At 38.1% G+C, this 25,097-nt stretch overlaps 2 protein-coding genes across 7 annotated transcripts in view; both read left to right on the top strand.

Moving 5' to 3' along the window:
- fancd2 (FA complementation group D2) overlaps positions 1-18,970 on the top strand; it is a 112,669-nt gene extending 93,699 nt beyond the window's left edge. For 4 of the 6 annotated variants that reach the window (XM_062054219.1, XM_062054200.1, XM_062054246.1 and 1 more), the window contains 7 exons: positions 5,768-5,839; positions 5,953-5,991; positions 7,748-7,822; positions 7,959-8,033; positions 8,635-8,781; positions 8,864-8,956; positions 18,776-18,970. In XM_062054219.1, coding sequence (XP_061910203.1) covers positions 5,768-5,839; positions 5,953-5,991; positions 7,748-7,822; positions 7,959-8,033; positions 8,635-8,781; positions 8,864-8,956; positions 18,776-18,859 — 585 coding nt within the window. In that variant the 3' untranslated portion in view covers positions 18,860-18,970. Of the gene's footprint in view, positions 1-5,767; positions 5,840-5,952; positions 5,992-7,747; positions 7,823-7,958; positions 8,034-8,634; positions 8,782-8,863; positions 8,957-9,256; positions 9,338-18,775 lie in introns of all 6 variants that reach the window. The other 2 variants (XM_062054238.1, XM_062054228.1) reach the window with 2 other exon arrangements.
- Positions 18,971-20,295: 1,325 nt separating this feature from the next.
- tex264a (testis expressed 264, ER-phagy receptor a) overlaps positions 20,296-25,097 on the top strand; it is a 281,667-nt gene continuing 276,865 nt past the window's right edge. Inside the window, exon 1 of the mRNA XM_062054346.1 lies at positions 20,296-20,760. Coding sequence (XP_061910330.1) covers positions 20,503-20,760 — 258 coding nt within the window. The 5' untranslated portion in view covers positions 20,296-20,502. The remainder of the gene's footprint in view (positions 20,761-25,097) is intronic.

Genomic DNA, 25,097 nt, shown 5'->3' with positions numbered 1-25,097 from the left:
CTTTTTATGTTTTTTTATTTTTTTCAATCGTATTTTTAAAATGTGCCGTGGGGCCGTTAAAAAATGACCTGCGGGCCGCAAATGGCCCCCGGGCCGCACTTTGGACACCACTGCAGTAGACACTCTGGGGCCTTGTACACATACATGGGGGGGTTGGGGTTCGGGAGTACAGCGCACCCCTCATTGTCTCCTCGGCCGGCGCCGGTTGCGGGGACTGCGGTCTGGTGGCCTGCCAGGCTTTTATTAATTGAATTTTTTGTTTTTTGTTTTTTTTTGTTTTTGTTAATTACTTATTTTATTTTATTTTATTTTTTAAATTATTTTTAAAATCGTATTATTTATTTGTGGGTGGCGTCGCGCGGGTCTCGCTTCCTGTTGGGTGGGATCCGTGCCCGTGTGGCCCGACCCTGCGCTGTGGGGTCTCGTTGGTGACTTGATGCGGTGGCGGCGCGGCCCCCATGTCTGGTCTGGATGCTGTGTCTTGGTTGTTTGGGCGGTGGTGTGTTTGTGCGGGTTTGGGTTGAGGTGGTGGGGTCTTTTGGTGGGGGAGGTGTTAGTGTCTCTTGTTTGCATGTTGGTGTTTGGGCTGACTGGCGGGCTGGCGCTGGCTGGTCTTCGTGATCCTGTTGGCGTGTGGTTGCCGGTCGCAGGTTTTTTCCGATCGCTTTGATGTGATTGAGTGGTGCTGGCTGTCTGGGGATATTGCAGCTGCTGTTTCTGCTGCCGTTTGTTTGTGGTGTGGGCGCCCGTGGCTGCTGGGTCTGGTGCAGGGGGGTGGCTGATGTTGTGACTGGTGGCAGCGCGCGCGCGTGGTGGTTGTCGGGGCTGACGAACTTGCCGGCCTCATACTCGTTTATTGTCGTGTTGGTTGATCTTGTCGGATGTAGGTATGGATGTGTATGTATGTACAGTATATGTGTGTGTGTGTTTATAGATGTGTGTGTGTGTATGTATATATGCATGTGTGTATATGTATGTATATGTGTGTGTATGTGTATGTATGTATATATATGTGCATGTGTATGTATGTGTATATATATGTATGTGTGTGTATGTATGTGTATGTGTACACGTACATGTGTACGTGTATGTGTATGTATATGTATATATGTATGGATGTATATTTCTGGGGGTACGCTCTGGGCCTGCTTGTCAGGCGGGGGTCGGCGCCTCAGGCTACGTGTCTGCGTGTCTGGAGCTCCTGGGTCCCACCGTCCATCCCTTCCGGGTGCCCGTCTTGGTTGGAGCCTGCTGGGGCTAGTCCCTGCGTCTATTGTGGTAGCGTGGTGCTGCAAGGTATTCCGAGGTGCTGCGAGTCGGCCAGCTGCTGGGGTAGTGACCTTGTGTGTCAGCATGTCCGTGATCTTCTTTTAATTATTTTATTTTTATTTTATTTTATTTTTTTATTTTATTTTTTGTTTATATTACTTTTTTTTATTTAATTTAATTTAATTTTTAAATTTATTAATTAATTTATTAATTAATTTATTTTTATTTTTTATTTTTCAGTTTCCCACACATTCATTTATTTGTGGCGGCCCGCCACGAAAGAATTACGTCCGCCACAAATTAAAAAAAAATAATAAAAAAATAAAATACATTTTTTTTTTTTTTTTGGTCCTCTCCAGCTTCTCAGGCAAATCATATAGTTGATGTAGATGCCCATATCGGCTGTTCAGATTTACTTTACAAAAGAGAAGTGTAGGATACTTCTCTTGTTGCCTTATTTGTATTTGACTTTATTAAATGTATTTATATTAGAAACACAACATATGTATATAACAAAGGGTGCAAAGTCTGCAGGCAGTAGGAAACACATGGTTAAGTCTAGGGAGTAAAACTGATGGCAGTCTAAAGTTCAAGATTTTTGGAGCTCTTTGTTCAGTGGATCAGATGTTTGATGAAGCTCTGTGTCTATCTACCACCACTACTGTTTTCTGTTTATTTGTTACTGACTGTGGCAGGACCCCTCTGCCTCTGTTTCACTTTATGTTGCTGGTAAATAATATGGTTGTAGTAGTAGGCTAAAGTTAAATTATTTAGTATGCACTAATTAAAGGGGCAGAGCTTTGAGACATTTTAGCTTTTATATTTAATAAGATATATTTTTTGTAAGAACCACAATTAATAAATATATTTCAGTGAATAACTTATTGTTCAAATCTGTATATAAATATGTACATAAAGTGTTGTAATTATATTGTAAAATGGATGGATGGATGGATGGATGGACGTTTAAAACAAAACTGTTATTATTAATTAGTAAGTATGAATTTTTTGAGCCTTTTTAGAGAAAATCAAATCATTGTAGTAAATTATGCAAATTACTCGATGATGTCATGGTGACCACGCCCATAGCCACGCTCATAGCCACGCCCCTGCCGCCACAGGTATCTTGGCAGTTTATGGGAAACACTTTTTTTTATTTTTGTATTAATATTATTTTTTATTTTTCCCTTCCCTCAGGGGGATAACTCGACAGGGCGGTTGCTGGTTGTTCCATCTCCATCGTTGGGGTCCCTTCGGGTGGGGTGGGTGGTTCCTGTGGCCCCGTGCTGGGTGGTCCTGCGGCGGCCGATTTGGGTGGGGTGGCCGGGGGCGGACCTCGCCGCGCTCTCCGGGGGTGGGGGGTGGGCTCGTGGGGGCCCGGGTGCCGGTGGGGCGGGGGCGGTCTTCCCGTCCGGTTGCAGGGAGTCTTTGGGCCCCCCGGGCGGGGCGTCCCGCCTTTCTTCCCGTGTGGGGTGTGGTCTCTCGCTGGCTTGGGGTCTGGCTATCCCCTGCTTTTCTTGTGCCTTGTCCTCTGCTGGGTGCGTCTGTCTGCGGCCTGCTGCTGGCTCTTACGGGCGGCGCGGTGGGCCTGGCTCTGGGATTCCTGTCGCCTGGCTGCGTGGGGGCGGTGGTCGCTGGTTCCCTGGGTGCCACACCTACTGTTTGTGGGTTGGGCTCTCTGGGGGCTTGGGCCGTACTCTGGCTCCCACACACACTGGGAGTCAAATGTATTGTACATACAGACTCACATATACATACATACATACATACATACATACATACATACTGTACATAAATAGGTACCTACGCTCCCACATACATACACAAAGGCAGTACATATCTACATACTCAAAGTTCGTACATCCACACGCACATTCATTGTACAAACATACACATACTGTACATATACATTCACTGTACAAACATACATATACACATACTGTACATATACATTCACTGTATAAACATACATATACACATACTGTACATATAAATTCACTGTACAAACACATATACACATTCTGTACATATACAAGTACATATGCATACATACACTCATGCACATAATCACGTTTCATCAAACATATTAACGTTGTTGCCCTAGGGTAAACTGGGTAACACATGGCACACTGACAAAGCTTAACCTATTGTTACTATAACAATCTACAAGGTTAATATAGGTTGCTTCTCTTTCTTCCCCTCCATTTTTCTGCATTTTTTCGTATCTCTAGTTATCATTACGTATATGTATTGTTGCATTTGAACAACTGTATTGTTGATAATAAAGGTAAATTATTTGGATTGTTCATTATCATTAGCGCTATTTCTATTAGTATCTGTATTGCTCCATTTGTAGTGTAATAATGCTCATTGTCATTTCTGTATTAGTTTTTATTTTTCGCTAACTGCTTATTTGCTATCACTTTTACCATCATATTTGTACATGTCATATTTGCTGACGTTGCTCTATTGTTGTTGTTGTTGTTGTTGTTATTGTTGTGTTTGCTGTTATTGTTTTTGTCTCTGTCTTATCCCCCTCTTGTCCCCACAATTTCCTCCTCAGTCTTCCTTTTTTTCTCTTTCTATCACCTCCTGCTCCGGCCCGGCTGCACCAAATGATAATATAAATACATTTAATAAAGTCAAATACAAATAAGGCAACAAGAGAAGTATCCTACACTTCTCTTTTGTAAAGTAAATCTGAACAGCCGATATGAGCATCTACATCAACTATATGATTTGCCTGAGAAGCTGGACAGGACAAAAAAAAAATTAAAACAAATTAAAATGTATCCAACAGATGACAGATGAAGTATGGAACACCAACACACTATCAGTACAGCGTCAATACAGCTAGTTGGTTTGCCACACACTCACTAAGACGTCGTTCACCCATCACTACATGCACACTTCTCTCCGCAGTGCATTGTTCCATCAGCAGGAATAAATATGTCCCACTTGCATTAGAGACATTACACAGGCTGTAAAACTAGTATATCTACAAACTAGGGTTGTCAAAAATAACATTTGATTAATCACAAAAAAATTATTGCATTAATCATGTATAGTTGCAGATAATACAATCATGCTCATGCTCATGATCCTTCATCTTAATTTCAGATGATTACCTAAAAGGTGGCGTTGGTAGTTATTTGGTCCGTGATCAGGTCAATGCAAACTTAACTGCAAAGATGAGTGAAGAGACTCCGACTGGTTGCAAATTTCACTTCAAAATAAAACTCAACGGTATGTCGGGTAAAACTGCCAGCATGTTTTGAGCAAATAAAATACATACATTTAATTAAAACATTTGTAAATGTCTGATGAAATTCTGACTGTAAAATTGCATTTGTGTTAAAATATTTATGTCTATTTTTAGGTAATTTAAATTATGTAAGCAAGTAATTTACTGTGATTAATCACGATGAATCGATATTTAAAAGTGTGACAAATTTGATTAAAACAATCATTTGACAGCACTACTGCAAACATTATTTTGGTGACATGCTGGTATGCAAATTCAGCAATTATATGTAGAGTAAATGTTAAATAAAAGAAGTGAAATTGTACAGGAAATACACTTATCTTTAGACAAATATCAGTATTTATTTTATGTCAACTTTTTAAAAAAATGTAGGGGACGGCGTGGCTCGGTTGATAGAGCGTTTGTGCCAGCAACTTGAGGGTTCCATACTTGATTATAGCTTAAACATGTAGATAATGGGTTTCACTATGTCAAGTGCTTTGAATCTCTAGAGAAAAAGCGCTATATAATTATTATTTACGTCACTTCACTTAGTGAAGACTGATGAGGCGGTCTGGGCACTACATTTTCACCCTGTCTGATAAACACATAGTGGATCTGATCTGCCACAGAAAAAGAAGAGGGCGCAGGAGGGATCAGTAGTGTTGCCAACTTAGCAACTTTGTCACTCTTTATGGCAAGTAATCATACCCCTCAAGATTCTCTTTATAAGAAAGTAACTATTGACAAATCTAGCAAAGAAAACTCAGCAAGCAGGGAGTGATGCTGTAATGGCCTCCCACCCATCTAAAAGCACTCACGGAGTTGTCTTGTTTGTGACATTGGAAAAAAAACAAAAACATCCATCCATCCATTTTCTAGCGCTTGTCCCTTTCGGGGTCGCTGGGGTGGCTGGAGCCTATCCCAGCTGCATTCAGGCAGAAGGCGTGGTCAAGTCGCCACCTCATCACAGGGCCAACACATATAGGCAACATTCACACTCACATTCACATACTACAGCTAATTTAGTGTTGCCAATCAACCTATCCCCAGGTGCATGTCTTTGGAGGTGGGTGGGAGGAAGCCGGAGTACAAATAAAGGTTATTTGTAGTTTGTGTGTTTATTATTTATGCATTAGGGCCAATTATGGAAATTTGACGATTATACCATTACATAATTTTTGACCAGTGAGCAGCACCTTCAGTAGAAGTGAAAGAGTGGTTGTCCCTTCTATGTTTGTGTGTTCTCCTCAGGCTCAGAGTGAGAAGCTGCTGACATGGAACCTGGCAGTGCGGGACTTTCACATCCTGGTCAACCTGGTGAAGGTATCTTATGTTTGTTAGGTCTTCTGCTATCCCTTTTATTGTTTTTTGCTCTTAATTTATAAAACAGAAACTCAACTGATGTATCTCTTTTGCCTTCCAACTCTGTGATGCAGGTGTTTGATTCAAGGTCTGTCGTCAACGTGTGTTTGAAGGTGAGTTATATTTGCATGCCGAGTTATAAACACATTACTGTCTCAGCAACTAAGATAGTCAATTGTGTGCATTGAACCTACAAGCTGTGCTCTCTAGGAATAGTGTGATTGTTCCATACTTAGAGGAATATGAAACAGAGGTGTTTTTATGGTTCAAGGACCACTGAAAATAGTAGGACACCACACTCACCACAAATAATAATAAACATTACATTTACAAAACCCAAAACCAGTAAAGTTGGCATGTTGTGTAATTCGTAAATAAAAACAGAATACAATGATTTGCAAATCCTTTTCAACTTATATTCAATTGAACACACTGCAAAGACAATATATTTAATGGTGGAACTGAGAAACTCTATCTAATGGCAGCAACACATTGCAAGAAAGTTGACACAGGAACATTTTTACCACTGTGTTACATGGCCTTTCCTTTTTACCAAAACTCAGTAAACGTTTAGGAACTGAGGAGACCAATTTTTGAAGCTTTTCAGGTGGAATTCTTTCCCATTCTTGCTTGATGTACAGCTTAAGTTGTTCAACAGTCTCTGTTGTGGTATTTTAGGTTTTTTAATGTGCCACACATTTTTAATGGGAGACAGGTCTGGACTACAGGCAGGCCAGTCTTGTACCTGCACTCTTTTACTATGAAGCCACGCTGTTGTAACACGTGGCTTGGCATTGTCTTGATGAAATAAGCAGGGGCGTCCATGAAAAAGACATTCCTTGGATGGCAACATATGTTGCTCCAAAACCTGTATGTACCGTTCAGCATTAATGGTGCCTTCACCCTTAATCTTAGATGAGCTCGGGCCCAGCGAAGCCGGCGGCGTTTCTGGGTGTTGTTGATAAATGGCTTTCGCTTTGCATAGTAGAGTTTTAATTTGCACTTACAGATGTAGTGACGGACCGTAGTTACTGGCAGTGGTTTTCTGAAGTGTTCCTAAGCCCATGTGGTGATATCCTTTACACACTGATGTCGGATTTTGATGCAGTACCGCCCGAGGGATCGAAGGTCCGTAATATCATCGCTTACGTGCAGTGATTTCTCCAGATTCTTTGAAAATTTTGATAATATTACGGACCGTAGATGGTGAAATCCCTAAATTCCTTGCAATAGCTCGTTGAGAAATGTTGTTCTTAAACTGTTCGACAATTTGCTCACGCATTTGTTCACAAAGTGGTGACCCTTGTCCCATCCTTGTTTGTGAATGACTGAGCATTTCATAGAAGCTGCTTTTATACCCAATTATGGCACCCACCCAATTAGCCTGTTCACCTGTGGGACGTTCCAAATAAGTGTTTGATGAGCATTCCTCTACTTTCTCAGTCGTTTTTGCCACATCTGCCAGCTTTTTTGAAACATGTTGCAGGCATCAAATTCCAAATGAGCTAAGATTTGCAAAAAATAAAGTTTTCCAGTTCAAACGTTAAGTATCTTGTCTTTGCAGTCTATTCAATTGAATATAGGTTGAAAAGGATTTGCAAATCATTGTATTCGGTTTTATTTACCATTTACACAACGTGACAACTTCACTTTGAGTACATTCAACAATATCGCAATATTAATAACCGTAATAATTTTGGTCACAATAACCGTGATGCCATTTTTATATGGTTACATCCCTAGTTTTTACTTTAATTTATTAACAATTATGAGGGCTTAGATTTATATACTGTAACACTTTTCTAGACACTCAAAGCGCTGCATTAGAACTGAGAACCCATCATTGAACTTTGTTTTCTTTGTCGGTAGTATGGACGCCTGTTCCTAGAGTCTTTCCTGAAGTTGGGGATGCCGCTCCTGGACTTTAGTTTTAAAAGGCACAAGGTACAGTGGGTGACTTGGTTTTATTTTGACGAGCAAAAGCTCTTTTTCAGCCTTTTGTGTGCGTAAAGCACACCATCTCGTAGTGCTAAGAACACAGCAACAGTCTCTAAGCCTGATGTTGTGTTTCTTCACTCAGGAGGATGTCCAGAACCTGTTGAAGACCTTCCAGCTCAGTACTCGCCAGCTCCATCACATGTGTGGACATTCCAAGGTTGCTACCCATGACACATGTGTACAGTCTGCAAATGCTGGTGTTCCCTGACTGCAAATGAAACCAAGCCTCACCCTCTCCAAAAGTATCATTTATTTTTTGAAAATGTACATTGTTTAAATATGTATATTGAAGTTGTTGCCGCTTTTTTTTGGGCAGCAAAATTATGATACTGCATGTCAGACGTCGTCATTATTATGCACATGCCAAGATTAGATGACCATAATACTTTAGCCAACCATTTTTGGTGTTACCTTGCAGCTTGAAGCAGACCCTACTCCTCTGTCTTAAAGCTTTACTTAATGTTTAAATAAATACGTCCAATTCGCTGTGACATCATAACGTAGCCAGACTGCAAAACCACACAAACAGAGGCATCCAAGTCTATGTGCAAGTTCACACAAACATGCCTTAACCCTATGATTCATGCTTTGGCATTATTTAACACAAATATCCAACTTTGTAACAACATTTACAAGTAAGAAAAGACAAAATTCATCGTAGGTCCTCTTTGAGTGGTTTCGGAACGTAACCCCCACAAATAGAAGGGGTCGATCCCACTGTGATGCCATGAACCGACGAATTGTTATTGCTCGCCCAGATTCGCCAGGATACTAGCTTGACCAACCACGTGCCGGCCGTGAAGAAGAGTCTGGAGCTGTTTGTTTACAGAGTGAAGGCCATGCTCACCCTCAACAACTGTCAGGAAGCGTTTTGGATCGGCAACCTAAAAAATCGCAACCTGAAGGTATTCAAATAAGTATTCATGTGGACTCCTCTACTTCCAAAACGACATACAGTATGTTGTATGAGGATAATGTGCTCTGCAGGGCGAAGAGATTCTTTCTCAAAGGTGCCAAGAAAGTGAAGAGGAGGAGGAAGAGGAGCAGCAGCCGCCTGCACAGGATCTATCAGAGGAAGAGGTAATTGCCACAGAGGAAGTGATCCAAAGTAACATGAATAGTATGTCATGTGTCTACTAGGAATGTAGAGATAAATAAACAGTAATAATAATAACCGCGGTAAGACTCCTGACTGTATTACCGTTTTAAATTCAAATTATCGAAAAACCAAGTGTGGAGGTTGCCCTCCAGGGGGTTCTTCAGACCACCAAGCACCGACATGAGAGCCCGTTTCAGGGTTACAATATTGTTTTATTTTGACGTAATGTTCCAGGTTGCTTTTCAGCAATTGTCTTTTAGTCTCCCTCTCTCTCACGCCAGATCCCCTCCAGCTCCAACTCCGTCTCTCCTCCTGGCTGCTGCTTATAACAGAGCGACAGGTGATTAGATAACAAGTCCCAGGTGGGCCATCTACACACCACCGCCACGCCCCCCTCCACACTAAGATTGATAACTGCACTTTGATAAACTCACATACTGACTAGCGCCAGCTCGCTATCTTAAATGCTAGCATGAAAACTAGAAAGATTAACGTCTTTCCCCATTAAGAAACAAGCTACCCCAATCTAAACTTAAATAAACACAATACTGTCTTAGCAACTAAGGTATTCAATTGTGCTCTCTTAGAACAGAGTGATTGTTTTCTACCAGTGGTGTCACTGAGGGCCACATCGCAGTTATGGCTGCCCTAAGAGGGCCGCTTGTAACCGTATATAATTTATGAGTATAAATGTATGAAGAATTCACCTCGTGATATTATAAAATTAATTGCTGTGCATTTTATAATTATATTTGTATTATATACATTATAAAAAAAAAAAGTTCAGTAAAAAAAAAAAAGGCAGCGGAGTTGCCACAACTTTAACGTAAAATTTACGATGGTTGTTTTTTTACTGTAAAATCCTGGCAACTCCGCTGCCACAACTTTAACGTAAAATTTACGATGGTTGTTTTTTTACTGTAAAATCCTGGCAACTGAGCTGCCAGTTTTTTTACTGTAAAATCTATTTTCATTTCTACAGTGTACAATTTGATGAATAACTTGCTTTGATATAACTCAAGCAGATATTTATTTTGTTTTAATATCAAAAAGTTTGAAATTAAATTGAAATTACTAGATAATCAAGTTTAAATTTTACTCAATAGCATGCAATACATGTATTTATGTCTGTCACAATGAAAAGATTACATTTAGTAAATGATAAAATGCTTTTTTGACTCATGTTATTTCAGGGCTTTAGCGGGCCAAATCTGGCCCCCGGGCCTTGAGTTTGACACCTGTGTTCTATACTGTACTCAGAGAAATACGAGACTAAGGTGTTTTTATGGTGTGTTCAAGGACCGCTAGTAATGATAAATAATAGATTTTGTTCCGCACTTTTCATTGAAATACATCTTAAAGTGCTACAATACAAAGCCATATTTTAAACAATAAAAGCTTAGCCATTAAAACAGATACAATACTAAGACTAAAACACTATCAGTGAAGCACAAGTAATACAAAACATGCAAAATAGGGGCTTTTCTTACAGTTTTTAACAGTATTTATCTTAGTTTAAAAAGAAAATGGTCAAAAGATTGCAGTGTGTATAAGTACTTTACTTAGTGTTATAAGTACTTAGTGTTAAACACATTCAACAATATTGCAATAAAAATGATAACCGTGACTAGTTGGGTCACGATAACGGTGATATGACATTTTCATATCGTTACATCCCTAGTGTTTACTGTACATGTTAAACACACGGCGCGAACAAACAATCAGTAATTGCTAAGACAGGGAGAAGGCATAAATGAAATAAACTCTCCTTCTTCCTTCTCTGTTTTGGACACGTTGAATCGTGCAAGTATAAATATGTGATGTTCCTTAATGTAACTTGTTAAGCATTCCAGAAAGTTAGCTGGACTATCAAGGATATCTGTCTTTAAAGACTTAGGATGGGGAAAAAAAAGAGAAAATTAATTAATAAAAAAAGATATGCTTGCCCTGCCATCATGCATTTCTCAGTGTTTTGGGTTTGGAAGCATTGGGTTTAAGGTTGTAGCATTTAGGACTACGTAGCTGAATGGTGTTGTGTTAACGGAGGAAAACAATCAGCCTCAGTGAGCTAAATAAATCCTTTAAAAAGTGAGCGTGTTATGCAAACACAATAGTGCTGAGTAAGCAGCATGTCTCTTAAAAGTTTGGCAGTGTGAAGATAGAGTAATAACAGCTTCTTGCCCCTGTGGGCCGTTGAATGTGAAGAGGGCAGCCTGTCTGATAAGATAATCAATCAATCAATCAATCAATCAAAGTTTATTTATAGAGCCCTTAATCACGAGTGTCTCAAAGGGCTGCACAAGCCAGGACGACATCCTTGGCTCAGACCCCACATCAGAGCAAGATAAAACCCAACCCAATAGGAACAACGAGAATGGATACAGTTAATAATGTGAGTGTCCAGTCCATAGTGGGGCCAATAGGGGAACCTCCTGCATGTAGACACGTCGCGGCGCAGAGACGTCACCGACTGATGCATAAAGAGTGGTCACCCCGGTTCCCGACTTCATGTGAAAGTCCAGTCCATTAGGAGGCCAGCAGGGGATTATCTTGAATGGAGACAAGTCAGCATCGCAGATGTCACCAGCTGATGCAAAGAGGAGCAGTCCATCCTGGGTCCCGACTTTGAATAGCGAGCGCCGCATCCGTGGAGGCTGATCCGTGGTCACCTGATAACCTCTCCGTGCAGGAGAGGGGGCAGAGCAGAAAAGAGAGACAGCAGACTTATGGTACAATACAATCAGCAAATTAGGAAGGAGCTAGACCGTTTAGTATTTTATACGTAAGTAGTAAAACCTTAAAGTCGCAATTTAAGTGCACAGGAAGCCAGTGCAGGTGAGCCAGTATAGGCGTAATACGATCAAACTTTCTTGTTCTTGTCAAAAGTCTAGCAGCCGCATTTTGTACCAACTGTAATCTTTTAATGCTAGATATAGGGAGATCCGAAAATAATACGTTACAGTAATCGAGACGAGACGTAACGAACGCATGTATAATGATCTCAGCGTCGGTCGTGGACAAAATGGGACACATTTTTGCGATATTACGCAGATGAAAGAAGGCTGTTTTAGTAACACTCTTAATGTGTGACTCAAATGAGAGAGTTGTGTCGAAGATAATACAGAGTCGCTTTGTATAATTGTTTTGTTGTCAAATGTTAAGGTGGTATTATTAAATAGGTGCCAGTGCCTGGCAGGACCCATAATCAGCATTTCTGTTTCTTAGCGTTAAGTTGCTGGATATCCATTGTTTAATTTCATTTAGACACGCCTCCAGGTGACTACAACCTGGCGTGTTGGTCAGCTTTAGGTGAATGTAAAGTTGGGTGTCATCAGCATAACTGTGAAAGCTAACACTGTATTTGCGTGTGATGTCACCTAGCGGCAGCATGTAGATGCTGAAGAGTGCAGGGCCAAGAACCGAACCCTGTGGAACTCCTCACGTCACTTCTTTGTCGTCACTTCCTGTCAATGAGAAAGGACGCAAAGAAAAAAAGCTCCGCTTCTGCTACCGGAGTTTTTGTTAAGTCTGAAGATTTTGACCACTGATTTGACCACTGATTTGCGATCACAGCCACAGGAGAGTCACCTGGCATCTTCGATCTGATTTTGGTCAGTTGAGAGGCACTGATACGCTGAAATAAAGCGAGTGGAAGAGCCGTTAGCCTCAAGCCAAAGGCGCCTCCCGCAGTTCAAAGCGGTTGCCTAGCAACCAAAAGCTACGGCGAGTTTACAGCTGTTTTAAAGTGATCCCGACGTCGCAGAGTGATATAAGTTGACAGGCTGACACCTCAAATTGATCTCTGAACGGCGCAAGGTACGAAATTGTTGAAAAAACAAGTTAAAAGTGCCGCAAGTCGCTAAAGAAGTAACTGCCCTTAAGACATAAGAGGCGCTGACGTCAGTGACTGCCGCGATGCCAAAAGTTAAAGGATTGACTGGAAAGACTGATTTGAAGCTGGGCACAGGACATGATGGGATTCAAGAAGGGATACTACAAAAAATACTCCAGGAATTTAAAGAAGAAATGATAGAAAAATGGGAAGAATTGATGGATGGATGGAAAGAGGATATGAAAGAAATTAAAGAAGAAATTAAAGAAATGAAAAAAGAGAACAACTCCAGAAATAAAGAAGCCACTGAAATGAGCAAACAAATGAAGATCCTTCAAGAAGACAACAACATGCTGAGGAACATCATAGATGAAATGGATCAGGATAAACGAATGAATGATATCATTGTGACAGGGCACCGAATTAAACCAAGATCCTATGCGAAAGCTGTGAATAATGAAGGTGAACCAGATGAAATGGATATGGTCTCAGCAGAACAGCAAGTGGTCAACTTTCTGCAATCAAAAGAAATTGAAATTGACATTAATACCATCGAAACATGCATCCCACTGAACGGAAGAAACAACAACGCCACTCCAGTCGTGCTCGTGAAACTCGTAAACAGAAAATCTAAAATGGCATTGCTGAGACAGGGAAAGAAGCTGAAGGGAACAAATGTGTACATGAATGAGCATCTCACAAAACGTAATGCTGGAATCGCCAAGAAAGCACGCGACTTGAGAAGGCAGGGAAAAATCCAGGGAACTTGGAGCGCCAACTGTAAAATCTACATCAAGCTGAATGGAAGTCCAGAAGCAAGAGTAATTGTTGTCCATGACATCAAGGACCTGGACAATTTTTAAAGTTTACACAGCTACCACAACAACGATGATAATGGACTCTGACAGAAAACAAGCACCTAAATTCAGCATCGACACTACTATGTTCCAAGGGACGACTAAACAAGAGGACCTAGATTCAGGATTGCATCCACCTACACCTATAGAGATTATTGAAACAACATCAAAGATTGTTGAACAAGAAAATATGGAACTAAAAAATGTCTGCAACAAAGATCACAAAAACCAGGATTTGGAAAATGATATAGATCCAGATACAAATTTTTTCTCCCACATCAGTAATAGTTGTTTTTATTATACAGGTGATCAATATAATAGCAACATTGAATGTGATAACAAATTGTCAATTATTAATTTTAATAGTAGAAGCTTGTATGCAAATTACAACAACATTAAGAACTTTTTGGAACACATCAACGAACCCTTCAAAGTGATTGCTGTCACAGAAACATGGATTGATGATAAAAAAGGAATAGATTTTGATCTGGAGGGATATGAGCTAAACTACATCAACAGAACCAACAAAAATGGAGGAGGAGTAGCTGTTTACGTGATGAAGAACCTGAACTACAAAGTGGTAAAAAACACGTCATTTGCTATAGATAATATCTTAGAATGTATAACCATTGAAATATGTCAGGAAAAAAGCAAAAACATATTCATCAGTTGTATATATAGATCACCTAAGTCAAGTATAGAAACATTTGAAGAATGGATCAAGGCAACTTACATGGACAATGGTCAAAGAATAATGTTCTTATGTGGTGACTTTAATATTGACTTATTGAACCCCAACAAGCAAAAGTCTATTGATGACTTCATTGATACAATGTACAGCATAACTTCATTGATACAATGTACAGCATAAGTCTATATCCTAAAATCACAAAGCCAAGCAGAAACACAGGACAGTGTGCCACGCTTATTGATAATATTTTTACCAATGATTTTGATAATAACACTACAAGTGTTCTACTTATAACCGACGTTAGTGATCATCTGCCAGTTTTTACAATATATGATGGAAACTACAAGAAGAACATGGAAGACAAAAGGATATTTCGAAGACTATCTTTAAGTACAAAAAGTATAAAAACAAGTTAACAGACATACTACGATCATGTAGAAAAGAATATTACAGTGAATTATTGGACAGGAACAAAAATAATATGAGAGCAACATGGGGCATCCTCAATAGCATTATTAAAAATGGAACTAAGAGGGACTACCCTCAATACTTCTTAGATGAAAATAAAAAAAATGACAACATAAAGGAAGTAGTTGAAAGCTTCAATAATTATTTTGTAAATATTGGACCAAAATTGGAAGAAAGGATTCCAGACCCAGTTCCAATTGAGGACTATAATGATACCATAGAGCGAAATCCCAACTCCATGTTCCTCAGTAATGTGACACAGGAGGAAATAGTTACAATCGCAAAAAAATTTAAATCTAAGACTTCAACTGATTGTAACGGAATTGATATGGAAACGATAAAAAAGGTTATTGAAGAGATCTCAGGACCATTAATGTATATTAGTAACCTATCATTTCAAACAGGTACATTTCCAAACAAAATGAAATTAGCTAAAGTTGCACCAATTTATAAGACTGGAGACAAACATCAATTTACAAATTATAGACCTGTTTCTCTACTTCCACAATTTTCTAAAATCATTGAAAAACTGTTCAATAACAGATTAGAAAGTTTCATAAATAAAAATAGAATACTCGAAGAGAACCAATATGGATACAGAGCTAATGTTTCAACTTCAATGGCTTTAATTGAAATTACAGAAGACATTACCAATGCAATAGATAGTAAAAAATGTGCGGCAGCGGTTTTTATGGATCTAACTTAAGCATTTGACACAATTAATCACAATATTTTAATAAAAAAACTAGAACGATATGGCATCAGAGGGTTAGTCTTAAACTGGATAAAAAGTTATCTAACGAACAGGAAACAATACGTGAAGCTAGGCGAACACACGTCTACAATGCTAAATATATCCTGTGGTGTACCTCAGGGATCAATACTAGGACCTAAACTATTCAATCTCTATATAAATGACATTTGTAAAGTTACAAAAGATTTAAAGTTAGTATTATTTGCGGATGATACAACAGCGTTTTGTTCAGGAGAGAACACACAGGAGATAATACAAATAATAACAGAAGAAATTAACAAATTAAAAAGATGGTTTGACAAAAACAGACTATCGTTGAATCTTAGTAAAACTAAAATAATGCTATTTGGTAACAGTAGAAGAGAAAGTCAAACACAAATACAAATAGACGGAATAGAAATTGAAAGAGTAAATGAAACCAAATTTCTAGGTATAATGATTGATGATAAATTGAACTGGAAATCTCACGTAAAAAATATACAACATAAAGTTGCAAGAAACACGTCAATAATGAATAAAGCAAAACATGTTCTAGACCAAAAATCCCTTCATATTCTTTACTGCTCACTAGTGTTACCATATCTGAGCTACTGTGTAGAAATATGGGGAAATAATTACAAAAGTACACTTCATTCATTAACGGTGTTACAAAAAAGATCAGTTAGAATAATACATAATGTTGGATATAGAGAACATACAAACCCTTTATTTATTGAATCAAAAATACTGAAATTCCACGACATAGTGAATTTGCAAACAGCTAAAATTATGCACAAAGCAAACTATAACCTGCTACCCAAGAATATACAACAATTCTTCTCAAAAAAAGAGGAGAAATATAATCTTAGAGAAAAACGTAATTTAAAACATTTGTTTGCACGTACAACACTTAAGACCTTCAGTATATCAGTATGTGGAATTAAATTATGGAATGGATTAAGCAAAGCAATCAAACAATGTACTAATATGATACACTTCAAGAAACTCTTCAAACTTAAAGTGTTTACAAAGTACAAAGAAGAAGAACCATGACAAACATTCTCAATTTATTTCATCCATCCATTCATTCATTCTTAAAGTAATCTTACTTATCTCATCATATGAAATATGACTTACTTCACCAATTATTATTATTCAATTCTTACTATTATTTACTTATTTATTTTTATTGTGATTACTTATGGAGTTTATTGTGAAAAAATTGTGAACAGGAAGTGAACAAAAAGTTTTGCAACTGTTATGTAAAGAAAAGGGGTAGGATTAAATAAGCTCTGCTTCTTCCTACTCCTTTTCGAACATGTTGAAAAGAGAAACTGGAAATTGTGATGTATCATGTTGTATGCTTGCATGTTCGAAATAAACTCAAACTCAACTCAACTCAACGTTACCTTAACATACTCCGAGGTCACATTGTTATGGGAGACGCACGGCATCCTGTCAGTAAGATAGGAGTTAAACCAAGAAAAGGCTAAGTCTGACATACCAATACGTGTTTTGATACTTTCTAAGAAAATGTTATGATCGACGGTATCGAAAGCAGCGCTAAGATCAAGTAGCAGCAACATGAATGACGCATTAGCATCCATAGTTAGCAATAAATCATTAGTCATTTTTGCGAGGACTGTCTCCGTAGAGTGATTTGCCCTGAAACCGGACTGAAAGTGTTCATTTCGCTGCTGTGCAACCTTTTTTTTACTGACCGGTAGTTTACCATGAGGTCAGGATCAAAGTTAGGTCTTTTGAGCAGAGGATGAATAACCGCTTTTTGAATGCTAAGGGAACAGTGCCAGAGGAAAGTGATAAGTAATTAATATTAAGCACTGATGGTCCTAATATTACAAACTGCTCCTTGATAAGTTTCCCAGGAAATGGGTCAAGTAAACATGTTTGTTATGTCCCATTTACACGTCGCAGGAGTTCCTCTAATGTTATTTCTTTAAAAAGAGAGAGATTTTTTTTGAGGGCAATATCCGTCGTACATACATTCGTATCAGCGTTAATAGAACCCAGTTATAGCTTGGACGCGTTACCTTTAATCTCCTTTCTAATGAGTTCAATTTTCTTAATAAGGAAATTCATACAGTCATCAGCCGAGTGGGTGGAACTACTGGGAGGAGTCCCTTGTTGGGTTAGTGATGCTACTATACTGAACAAATATTTAGGATCGTTTTTATTGAGGTGGATGAGATTGGAGTAGTAATTAGTTTTAGCTAAGGTAAGCGTGCATTTATAAGTTATTAAACTATCACTCCATGCTTGATGGAAAACCTCAAGTTAAGTCGCCGACCATTTGCGTTCCAGCTTTCTACATGATAGTTTAACAGCTCTGGTTTCTTCTCTAAACCAGGGGATATGCTTTTTAGGAGCCCTTTTTAGCTTTAGCGAAGCTATACTGTCAATGGCGTTGCGCAGGGCATTGTTAAAGTTGTTAGCGAGGTTATCGATAGAGCCCACATAATTTGGGAATGGCTCCATTACCGAAGGCAGTAGGCCAGCAAGAGTCGTAGTTGTGACAGCATTAATGTTGTGGCTGCTGAAGCAGTGGTTATTCATAGCTTATTGACAATGAGTCAGAAGTTCGAATTTTATAAGATAATGATCGGACATTACTTTAGTGTGGGGTAAGTTAAGGAGTTCCATAACTTTGGAGGTGGTGACACCCCGGACAAGGACTAGGTCTATCGCATTACCGTTGTGATGCGTGGGTTGATTTATTATTTGTGTAAGACCACAGCTATCAATTATAGTCTGGAGCGCCACACACAGAGGGTGTGGCGGGGTATTTATATGGGTATTAAAATCCTCCATTATAGTTATATTATCTGCATGCATCACTAGATCAGCGACAAACTGTGAAAATTCACTGATAAAGTCTGAATAGGGTCCATGTGGGCGATAGATAACAGCCAGATAGAGAGGTAGCGGTGTGACAGACCTCATAGTAAGCACCTCAAATTATTTATATTTATTACTTAAGTTTAAGGTTTTCATTGGATATTAGTGCAACCTCCACCCCTTTTAAGGGGACGAGCTATTAGTGCATTCGTATAGTTAGAAGATGCCTCGTTAAGCGGGAAAAAATCATCTGGTTTTAGCAAGGTTTTGCTGGCTACTTTACTATTCTCAGAAGTCAATGGTGGTTTAACACAGAAGAGATTCATGCAAACGGGTTCATGTCAGTTTTGTGTTCTTCCTCAGGAGCAAGGCAACGACACAGAGACACTAAGTAAGGTCAACAGAGAGGAGAATGGAGCTCAGGATGACACAGATGAATCTGATTGAATCAGGAAAAAAAGATTTCAAAATGTGTACATTTCTACTACCAGTATGTGTAAAATGAAACAAGACAGTTACATGTTTTAAAGTTTGTTTTATGTGGTAAAAAATAAAATGCTGTTGATGAATGTTTTTGCTAAAATATTTTTTTTTCTCTTTTGAATTAACAGATATTGCAAAAACAGTATACAGGTACATCTCAATAATATATTTGAACAGTAAATTTATACCATTTAATTCAACAAGTTAAAACCTAAGGTTCTATAGAAGGGATTCTCAAACTTTTTTCACCAAGTACCACTTCAGAGAACACCTGCCTCTCCACGTACAACCATAACGACCAACAATAAAATACAGTAGCGTAGGAGGCTTAAATATTTGTTAAATAAAACCTTTGCCTTGTATTTCATCAGTATATTTTTAATATGTTTGGTCACTGTAACTATACACCCAGTTTGAACAGTAACACTGTGTTTGAATATTTAATTGATTCTTTGGTGTATCACTCGATACAGCCTGCCACGCAAATCACAGTTTGAAAATCACTGTTCTATAGCTTCACTATTGTGAGTGAACTATTTTAAGAATGTATTTCTTAATTGTTTAAATAATTGTGATTACAGTTTACAACAGAGGTGTTGCAAAAATAAATACAATTGGGATAAATAAAATGAAATAAACAAACGCAGTTATTATAAAATAGTGAAATTATAATCAAATCAAATTAAAACAAAACACATGGGGAACAATAGAACAAAAATGCACATTGTTGGAATAAAAAGCTAATAACCATAGCCTCATATTTGAATTTACAGCATATGACCCTTTTGTTTGTTTTCCAAAATGTAAGAAACAGGCCTATATGAAAACATAATTGAATTAAATTATAAACTAATATCGATATATGTAACACTCATATTGTTTAGAATCTGAATCAGAATAGTTTTTATTGCCATTGTTTGAGAACGGGTTCACAAACTAGGAATTATTCTTGGTGCAATCGTGCAACATAAAACACATAACACAGAATAGGTTTAGATTTTGATCAGAAAATTAACTCAAAAAAAAAAAAAGCACACATTATATATACACTGTATTAATAAATATAAATGTGCAAGCGCAACGTACCGGTATCGGCCATTGAGGCACTGTATTTACTTGGCAGCAAATTGATATCAAAGTTTTTAGTATCGCCCACGTCCACTGTTTCATGCTGCTTTATAGTCTTGGTCTGAACCACTAAACACAACTAGGGTACCACACGGTAAATGTATAACTAAAGGGTTGCCAAATACATTTTATTTCAACATAGAAACGTATTAAAAGATCGGTCTGTCGATATACAACATTACAAATACGTTCATATAATAAACGTACCATGTATATTTATAACGTTTGAGAAAACTGTGCGTCGGTCTAACCCTTGATGTTGCGGTTAATGATCTATCCAGGAAGCTAAACTCACTGTTGGTGGAAAGCACAGTAAACAAACTTGTCATTTCTCGGCTCTTGAATGCTAACTGCGCCCCGCTACCAAATTTAACACTTTTTTTCCCTTAACCTACGCGCCCGTTTTTACTGTCGCATGAACCCGGAAGCGGACGGTTGAAGCCGGGCAGAGTTCTCCGAAAGCGAAGAAAAAAATAAACATGTCTGATTCCATTCTGCTTCTCCTCATCGTCGTCCTCCTGTTGTGTTTGCTGGTGACACTGGTGGTCTTCCTGGTCTACTCTGGCCTGCTGGTGGACGTGGTGATAAAAACCGGATCGCCTCCAGTTCAAAATGTCACCGTTGCTTACAAGTTCAAAGAGGGACCTTACAAGGAGAGCGGAGTGGCTTTCACCGAGCCTTGCAGCATTGGACCCAAGCAGAGCACCATCGCCATCTACTACGATGACCCCAAGCAGGTACGAGGGGCTACGTCATCGCCTCGTGACGTCAGCATGCACGTCACGCAACCTTTTCATAAGTTAACACACTTGGAGAGATAATTGACACCCTTAGGGGCGGATAGATGGATCCAAATGGTGGTATCAATGTTGGTGTAACAAATGGTAACTGAGTAAACCTCACTTCCCAAAAATGTCTTAAGAGCTGTGCTCGACAATTAGTTATTTGTGTTGTACGGCGGTTGGCATTCAGCTTAGTGGTGCATTGCCGCCACGCGACAACGAGTTGATCGTACCCTTGACTTTCTGCTCATTGGCTAGCACTGCTCGGGTAACTCCCGATCGATGAAGTTTTGTGGACGCTGATTTAAACTCTGCAGGACGACCACAGTTACATCGGGTACACAAGCGTGATCAGATTGATGTTTTCAGTTCTCTTCTATTTACATTTGGACACATCTGTGTTTGTTGTTTCATCGTTGTAGATAAAGTTTAGGGATGTCCGATAATATTGGTGTTAGCATCAAGACATATTGGAGCATATTGGTAATTGCCTAAATTAGTGAATGGTGTGTGTGGTCATGTGACCTCATCAAACTGTGTTGTGCTTTACTTGCTAACTCGGTGTGTTCTTTTTTTGCCTTCGGATTGTACAGAATATATATTTGTCGGTTGATATCATTGTTGGATTGTACATATCGTTGTCGGTTGATATCATTGTTGGAAGTGATGTGCTGGACAGTATCGCCAAGTCAGATACTAATAAGAAAGACTGTATATATATATATATATATATATATATATATATATATATATATATATATATATATATATATATATATATATATATATATATATACTGTATAGGCCATTGTAAAACCTTAATTCTAGCCTGATTTAGCCATTCCTTTACCACTTTTGACGTGTGTTTGGGGTCATTGTCCTGTTGGAACACCCAACTGCGCCCAAGACCCAACCTCCGGGCTGATGATTTTAGGTTTTCCTGAAGAATTTGGAGGTTATCCTCCTTTTTCATTGTCTCATTTAAAGCACCAGTTCCATTAGTAGCAAAACAGGCCCAGAGCATAATACTACAACCACCATGCTTGACGGTGGGCACGGTGGGCATGATGTTCCAGGGATCAAAGGCCTTACCTTTTCTCCTCCAAACATATTGCTGGGTATTGTGGCCAAACAGCAACATTTTTGTTTCATCTGACATCACATGGACAAATATAAGACCTTCTGGAGGAAAGTTCTGTGGTCAGATGAAACAAAAATTTAGCTGTTTGACCACAATACCCAGCAATATGTTTGGAGGAGAAATCCCCAAACACACGTCAAAAGTGGTAAAGGAATGGCTAAATCAGGCTAGAATTCAGGTTTTAGAATGGCCTTCCCAAAGTCCTCACTAAACGTGTGGGCAATGCTGAAGAAACAAGTCCATGTCAGAAAACCTACAAATTTAGCTGAACTGCACCAATTTTGTCAAGAGGAGTGGTCAAAAATTCAACCAGAAACTTGTCAGAAGCTTGTGGATGGCTACCAAAAGGGCCTTATTGCAGTGAAACTTGCCAAGGGACATGTAACCAAATATTAACATTGCTGTAGATCAGGGGTCACCAACCTTTTTGAAACCAAGGGCTACTTCTTGGGTACTGATTACTGCGAAGGGCTACCAGTTAGATACACACTTAAATAAATTGCCAGAAGTAGCCAATTTGCTCAATTTACCTTTAACTCTGTTATTATTAATAATTAATGATATTTATCTTTGTGGAAACACTGATCATCTTAATGATTTCTCACAATAAATATATATAGAAACAGATAAATATCAATATGCAACACTTTATTTTTACATTTTCTCTAAGTGCACATTTTTCAAATTGAACATTTTCAAATGATCACTTCTAAGACAGTCTTGTGAAATCACAATATCCCATTTTAACTAGCTAGCCACTAACATTTTTTTTTAACAAATCATGAATTACTTTGCACCATGTTTGTACAAATAATAACTCATGTAAAATACAAAAGTAAACTCTCAAATTTTTAAATCATGTCACACTTTGAACTGGACACCAAATCTGTTATCTGTTTCTTTGTCAGTTAGTGGGAAGCCTGGCATTGCATGCTGTTAACTAGTGTGTTGTACTCTGGTGTGTAACTTGACACTGCAACTCTGAGTGAGTCTTGCAGATGTGCATCAGTGAGGCGTGTTCTGTGTTTGTTCTTGATGAAGTTCATGTCAGAAAAGGCTGATTCACAAAGATAAGATTTTTCCTCATTGTTTGCGGAACCTTCTTAATCTTTTGGACATATTTTCACAGCAATCTGGCCTTAAGCTTAATTATGATAAATGTAAAATGTTAAGGATCGGAAATCTAAAGGGAACGTCCTTTCGAATGGAATGCAAAGTGCCTGTTTTGTGGACAGATGGACCAGTTAACATACTTGGTGTTGTTGTCCCAGAAAATCTGGAAGATCTAGGCTCAGTAAATTATGATAATCGACTAAGAAAGCTGGACAAAATTATGCAATTATGGAAAGGGAAATCCCTAACCTTGTATGGTAAAATGTCTATTGCCAACTCGTTAATTATTCCTCAATTAATTTATTTGTTTTTGTCATTACCAGCTCCATCACAAAACTTTTTTAAGATTTATGAGTGGAGGGTCTTCGATTTTGTCTGGAACGGCAAACCAGAAAAGATTAAAAGAAAGGTTTTGTATAAAGAGTATGAAAATGGGGGCCTGAAACTTCTCAACCTTGAAGCTATGTGTCTGTCTTTAAAAGCATCAATTGTTCCAAAGATGTATTTAAACATTGAGTGGTACACAAATGTCCTGTTGGACAAAAAACATGTACTGTATCAAAAGAAATTGTATCCTTTTTTACAAGTGATCCCCTCCCAGAGAGTCTGCTGGTAAAAATAGCGGGGTTCATAAAGGAAACAATCCACTCATAGTGTTGTTTTCAATTTTATGTGCCAGAAAAAAGAGACGATATTTTGCAGCAGTTAATATGGATGAACTCTAATATTGTAATAGATGGAAAGCCTTTCTTTTGGAAAAATATGTTTGAAAGAGGAATCATTTTTGTCAATGATATTATCAATGAGAATGGTAAAATTATGAAGTATGATGAATTTAGAGCTATGTATGGTGATGCTTGCTCAAGCTTTTCATTTTATCAACTAAATGGAGTAATTGGGAAAAGATGGAAACAAATAATTAATTAATTATGGAACTACTAAATTATTAGTTTGTAAACCACTAATAAGAAATTATAGTTGGCAAAAAGGAACTAAAATAAATAGAAAAATATGTAATTTTTATTTAATAAAGAAATCTTTGAAGGCTGCCTCATACAACACAAATGGAAAATGGGAGGACTTTTTTGACTGCCCGTTGCCATGGGATGCCATATTCAAAGTAATCTATAAAACCACTATCGATGTGCAAAATCGTTATTTTCAAATTAAACTTATTTATAACTTCTTACCCACAGGGAAAATGTTAAAATTATGGAATATGACAGAGTCAGATGATTGCCGATTTTGTTGTCAGGAGCCTGAATCCACCCTGCATTTGTTTTGGTATTGTCATATAGTGTCTTTGTTTTGGGTGGAAGTTGAAAAAATGTGTTTAAGGATTGGTTTGTTTATGAAGCTTAATGTGGTTTCTGTTATTTTAGGAGAGTTCATTGACAATCATGATTTAGTCAATTTAATTATAGTACTCGGTAAAAGGTTTATTTTTAAGGCCAAAAACAGATATTCACTTAGTATTACTTTCTTTAAAACATTTATTCAGTATTTTCTAACTTTAGAAAGTTACATGGTTGAAAACGATAATGATGCCAAAAAACATTAAAAAAAAGATGAGAAGTCCTCAAAGGCTTATTTTGAAAGTATAATTATGTTTATAGATTATATGATATCTGTTGTTGTGTTCCCTAATTTGAGTGACCTGGACATAATCTGGACTGTACATAAATGCTTATTTTGAAAATGTAATTTTGTTTATAAATTATATGCTATCTGTTGTGTTCCCTAATTTTTTTCTGTGTACATGAATGAAGGTGTGTGTTGCTGAGTCCGACTTGGACATTATCTGGACTGGGCCTGGTTTAAAAAACCCTTTAAACAAATCTAATTTCATTGACAACCTGGTCTGTTGAAGATAAGGCCCTTTTTTAAAAAATAAAATAAAATAAGATAAATAAATAAAAAGCATTTTCTTGGATACAAAAGAAAGTAAAACAATATACAAATAATTACATAAAAAATAGTAATTAATGAAAATGTTAGTGGACCAGCAGCCTATACAATCATGTGTGCTTCAGGGACT

This window comes from Entelurus aequoreus, linkage group LG01 (assembly GCF_033978785.1).
Source record: "Entelurus aequoreus isolate RoL-2023_Sb linkage group LG01, RoL_Eaeq_v1.1, whole genome shotgun sequence".
In the NCBI taxonomy this organism is placed as follows: Eukaryota; Metazoa; Chordata; class Actinopteri; order Syngnathiformes; family Syngnathidae; genus Entelurus; species Entelurus aequoreus.
This window is presented reverse-complemented; position numbering and strand designations above follow the sequence as displayed.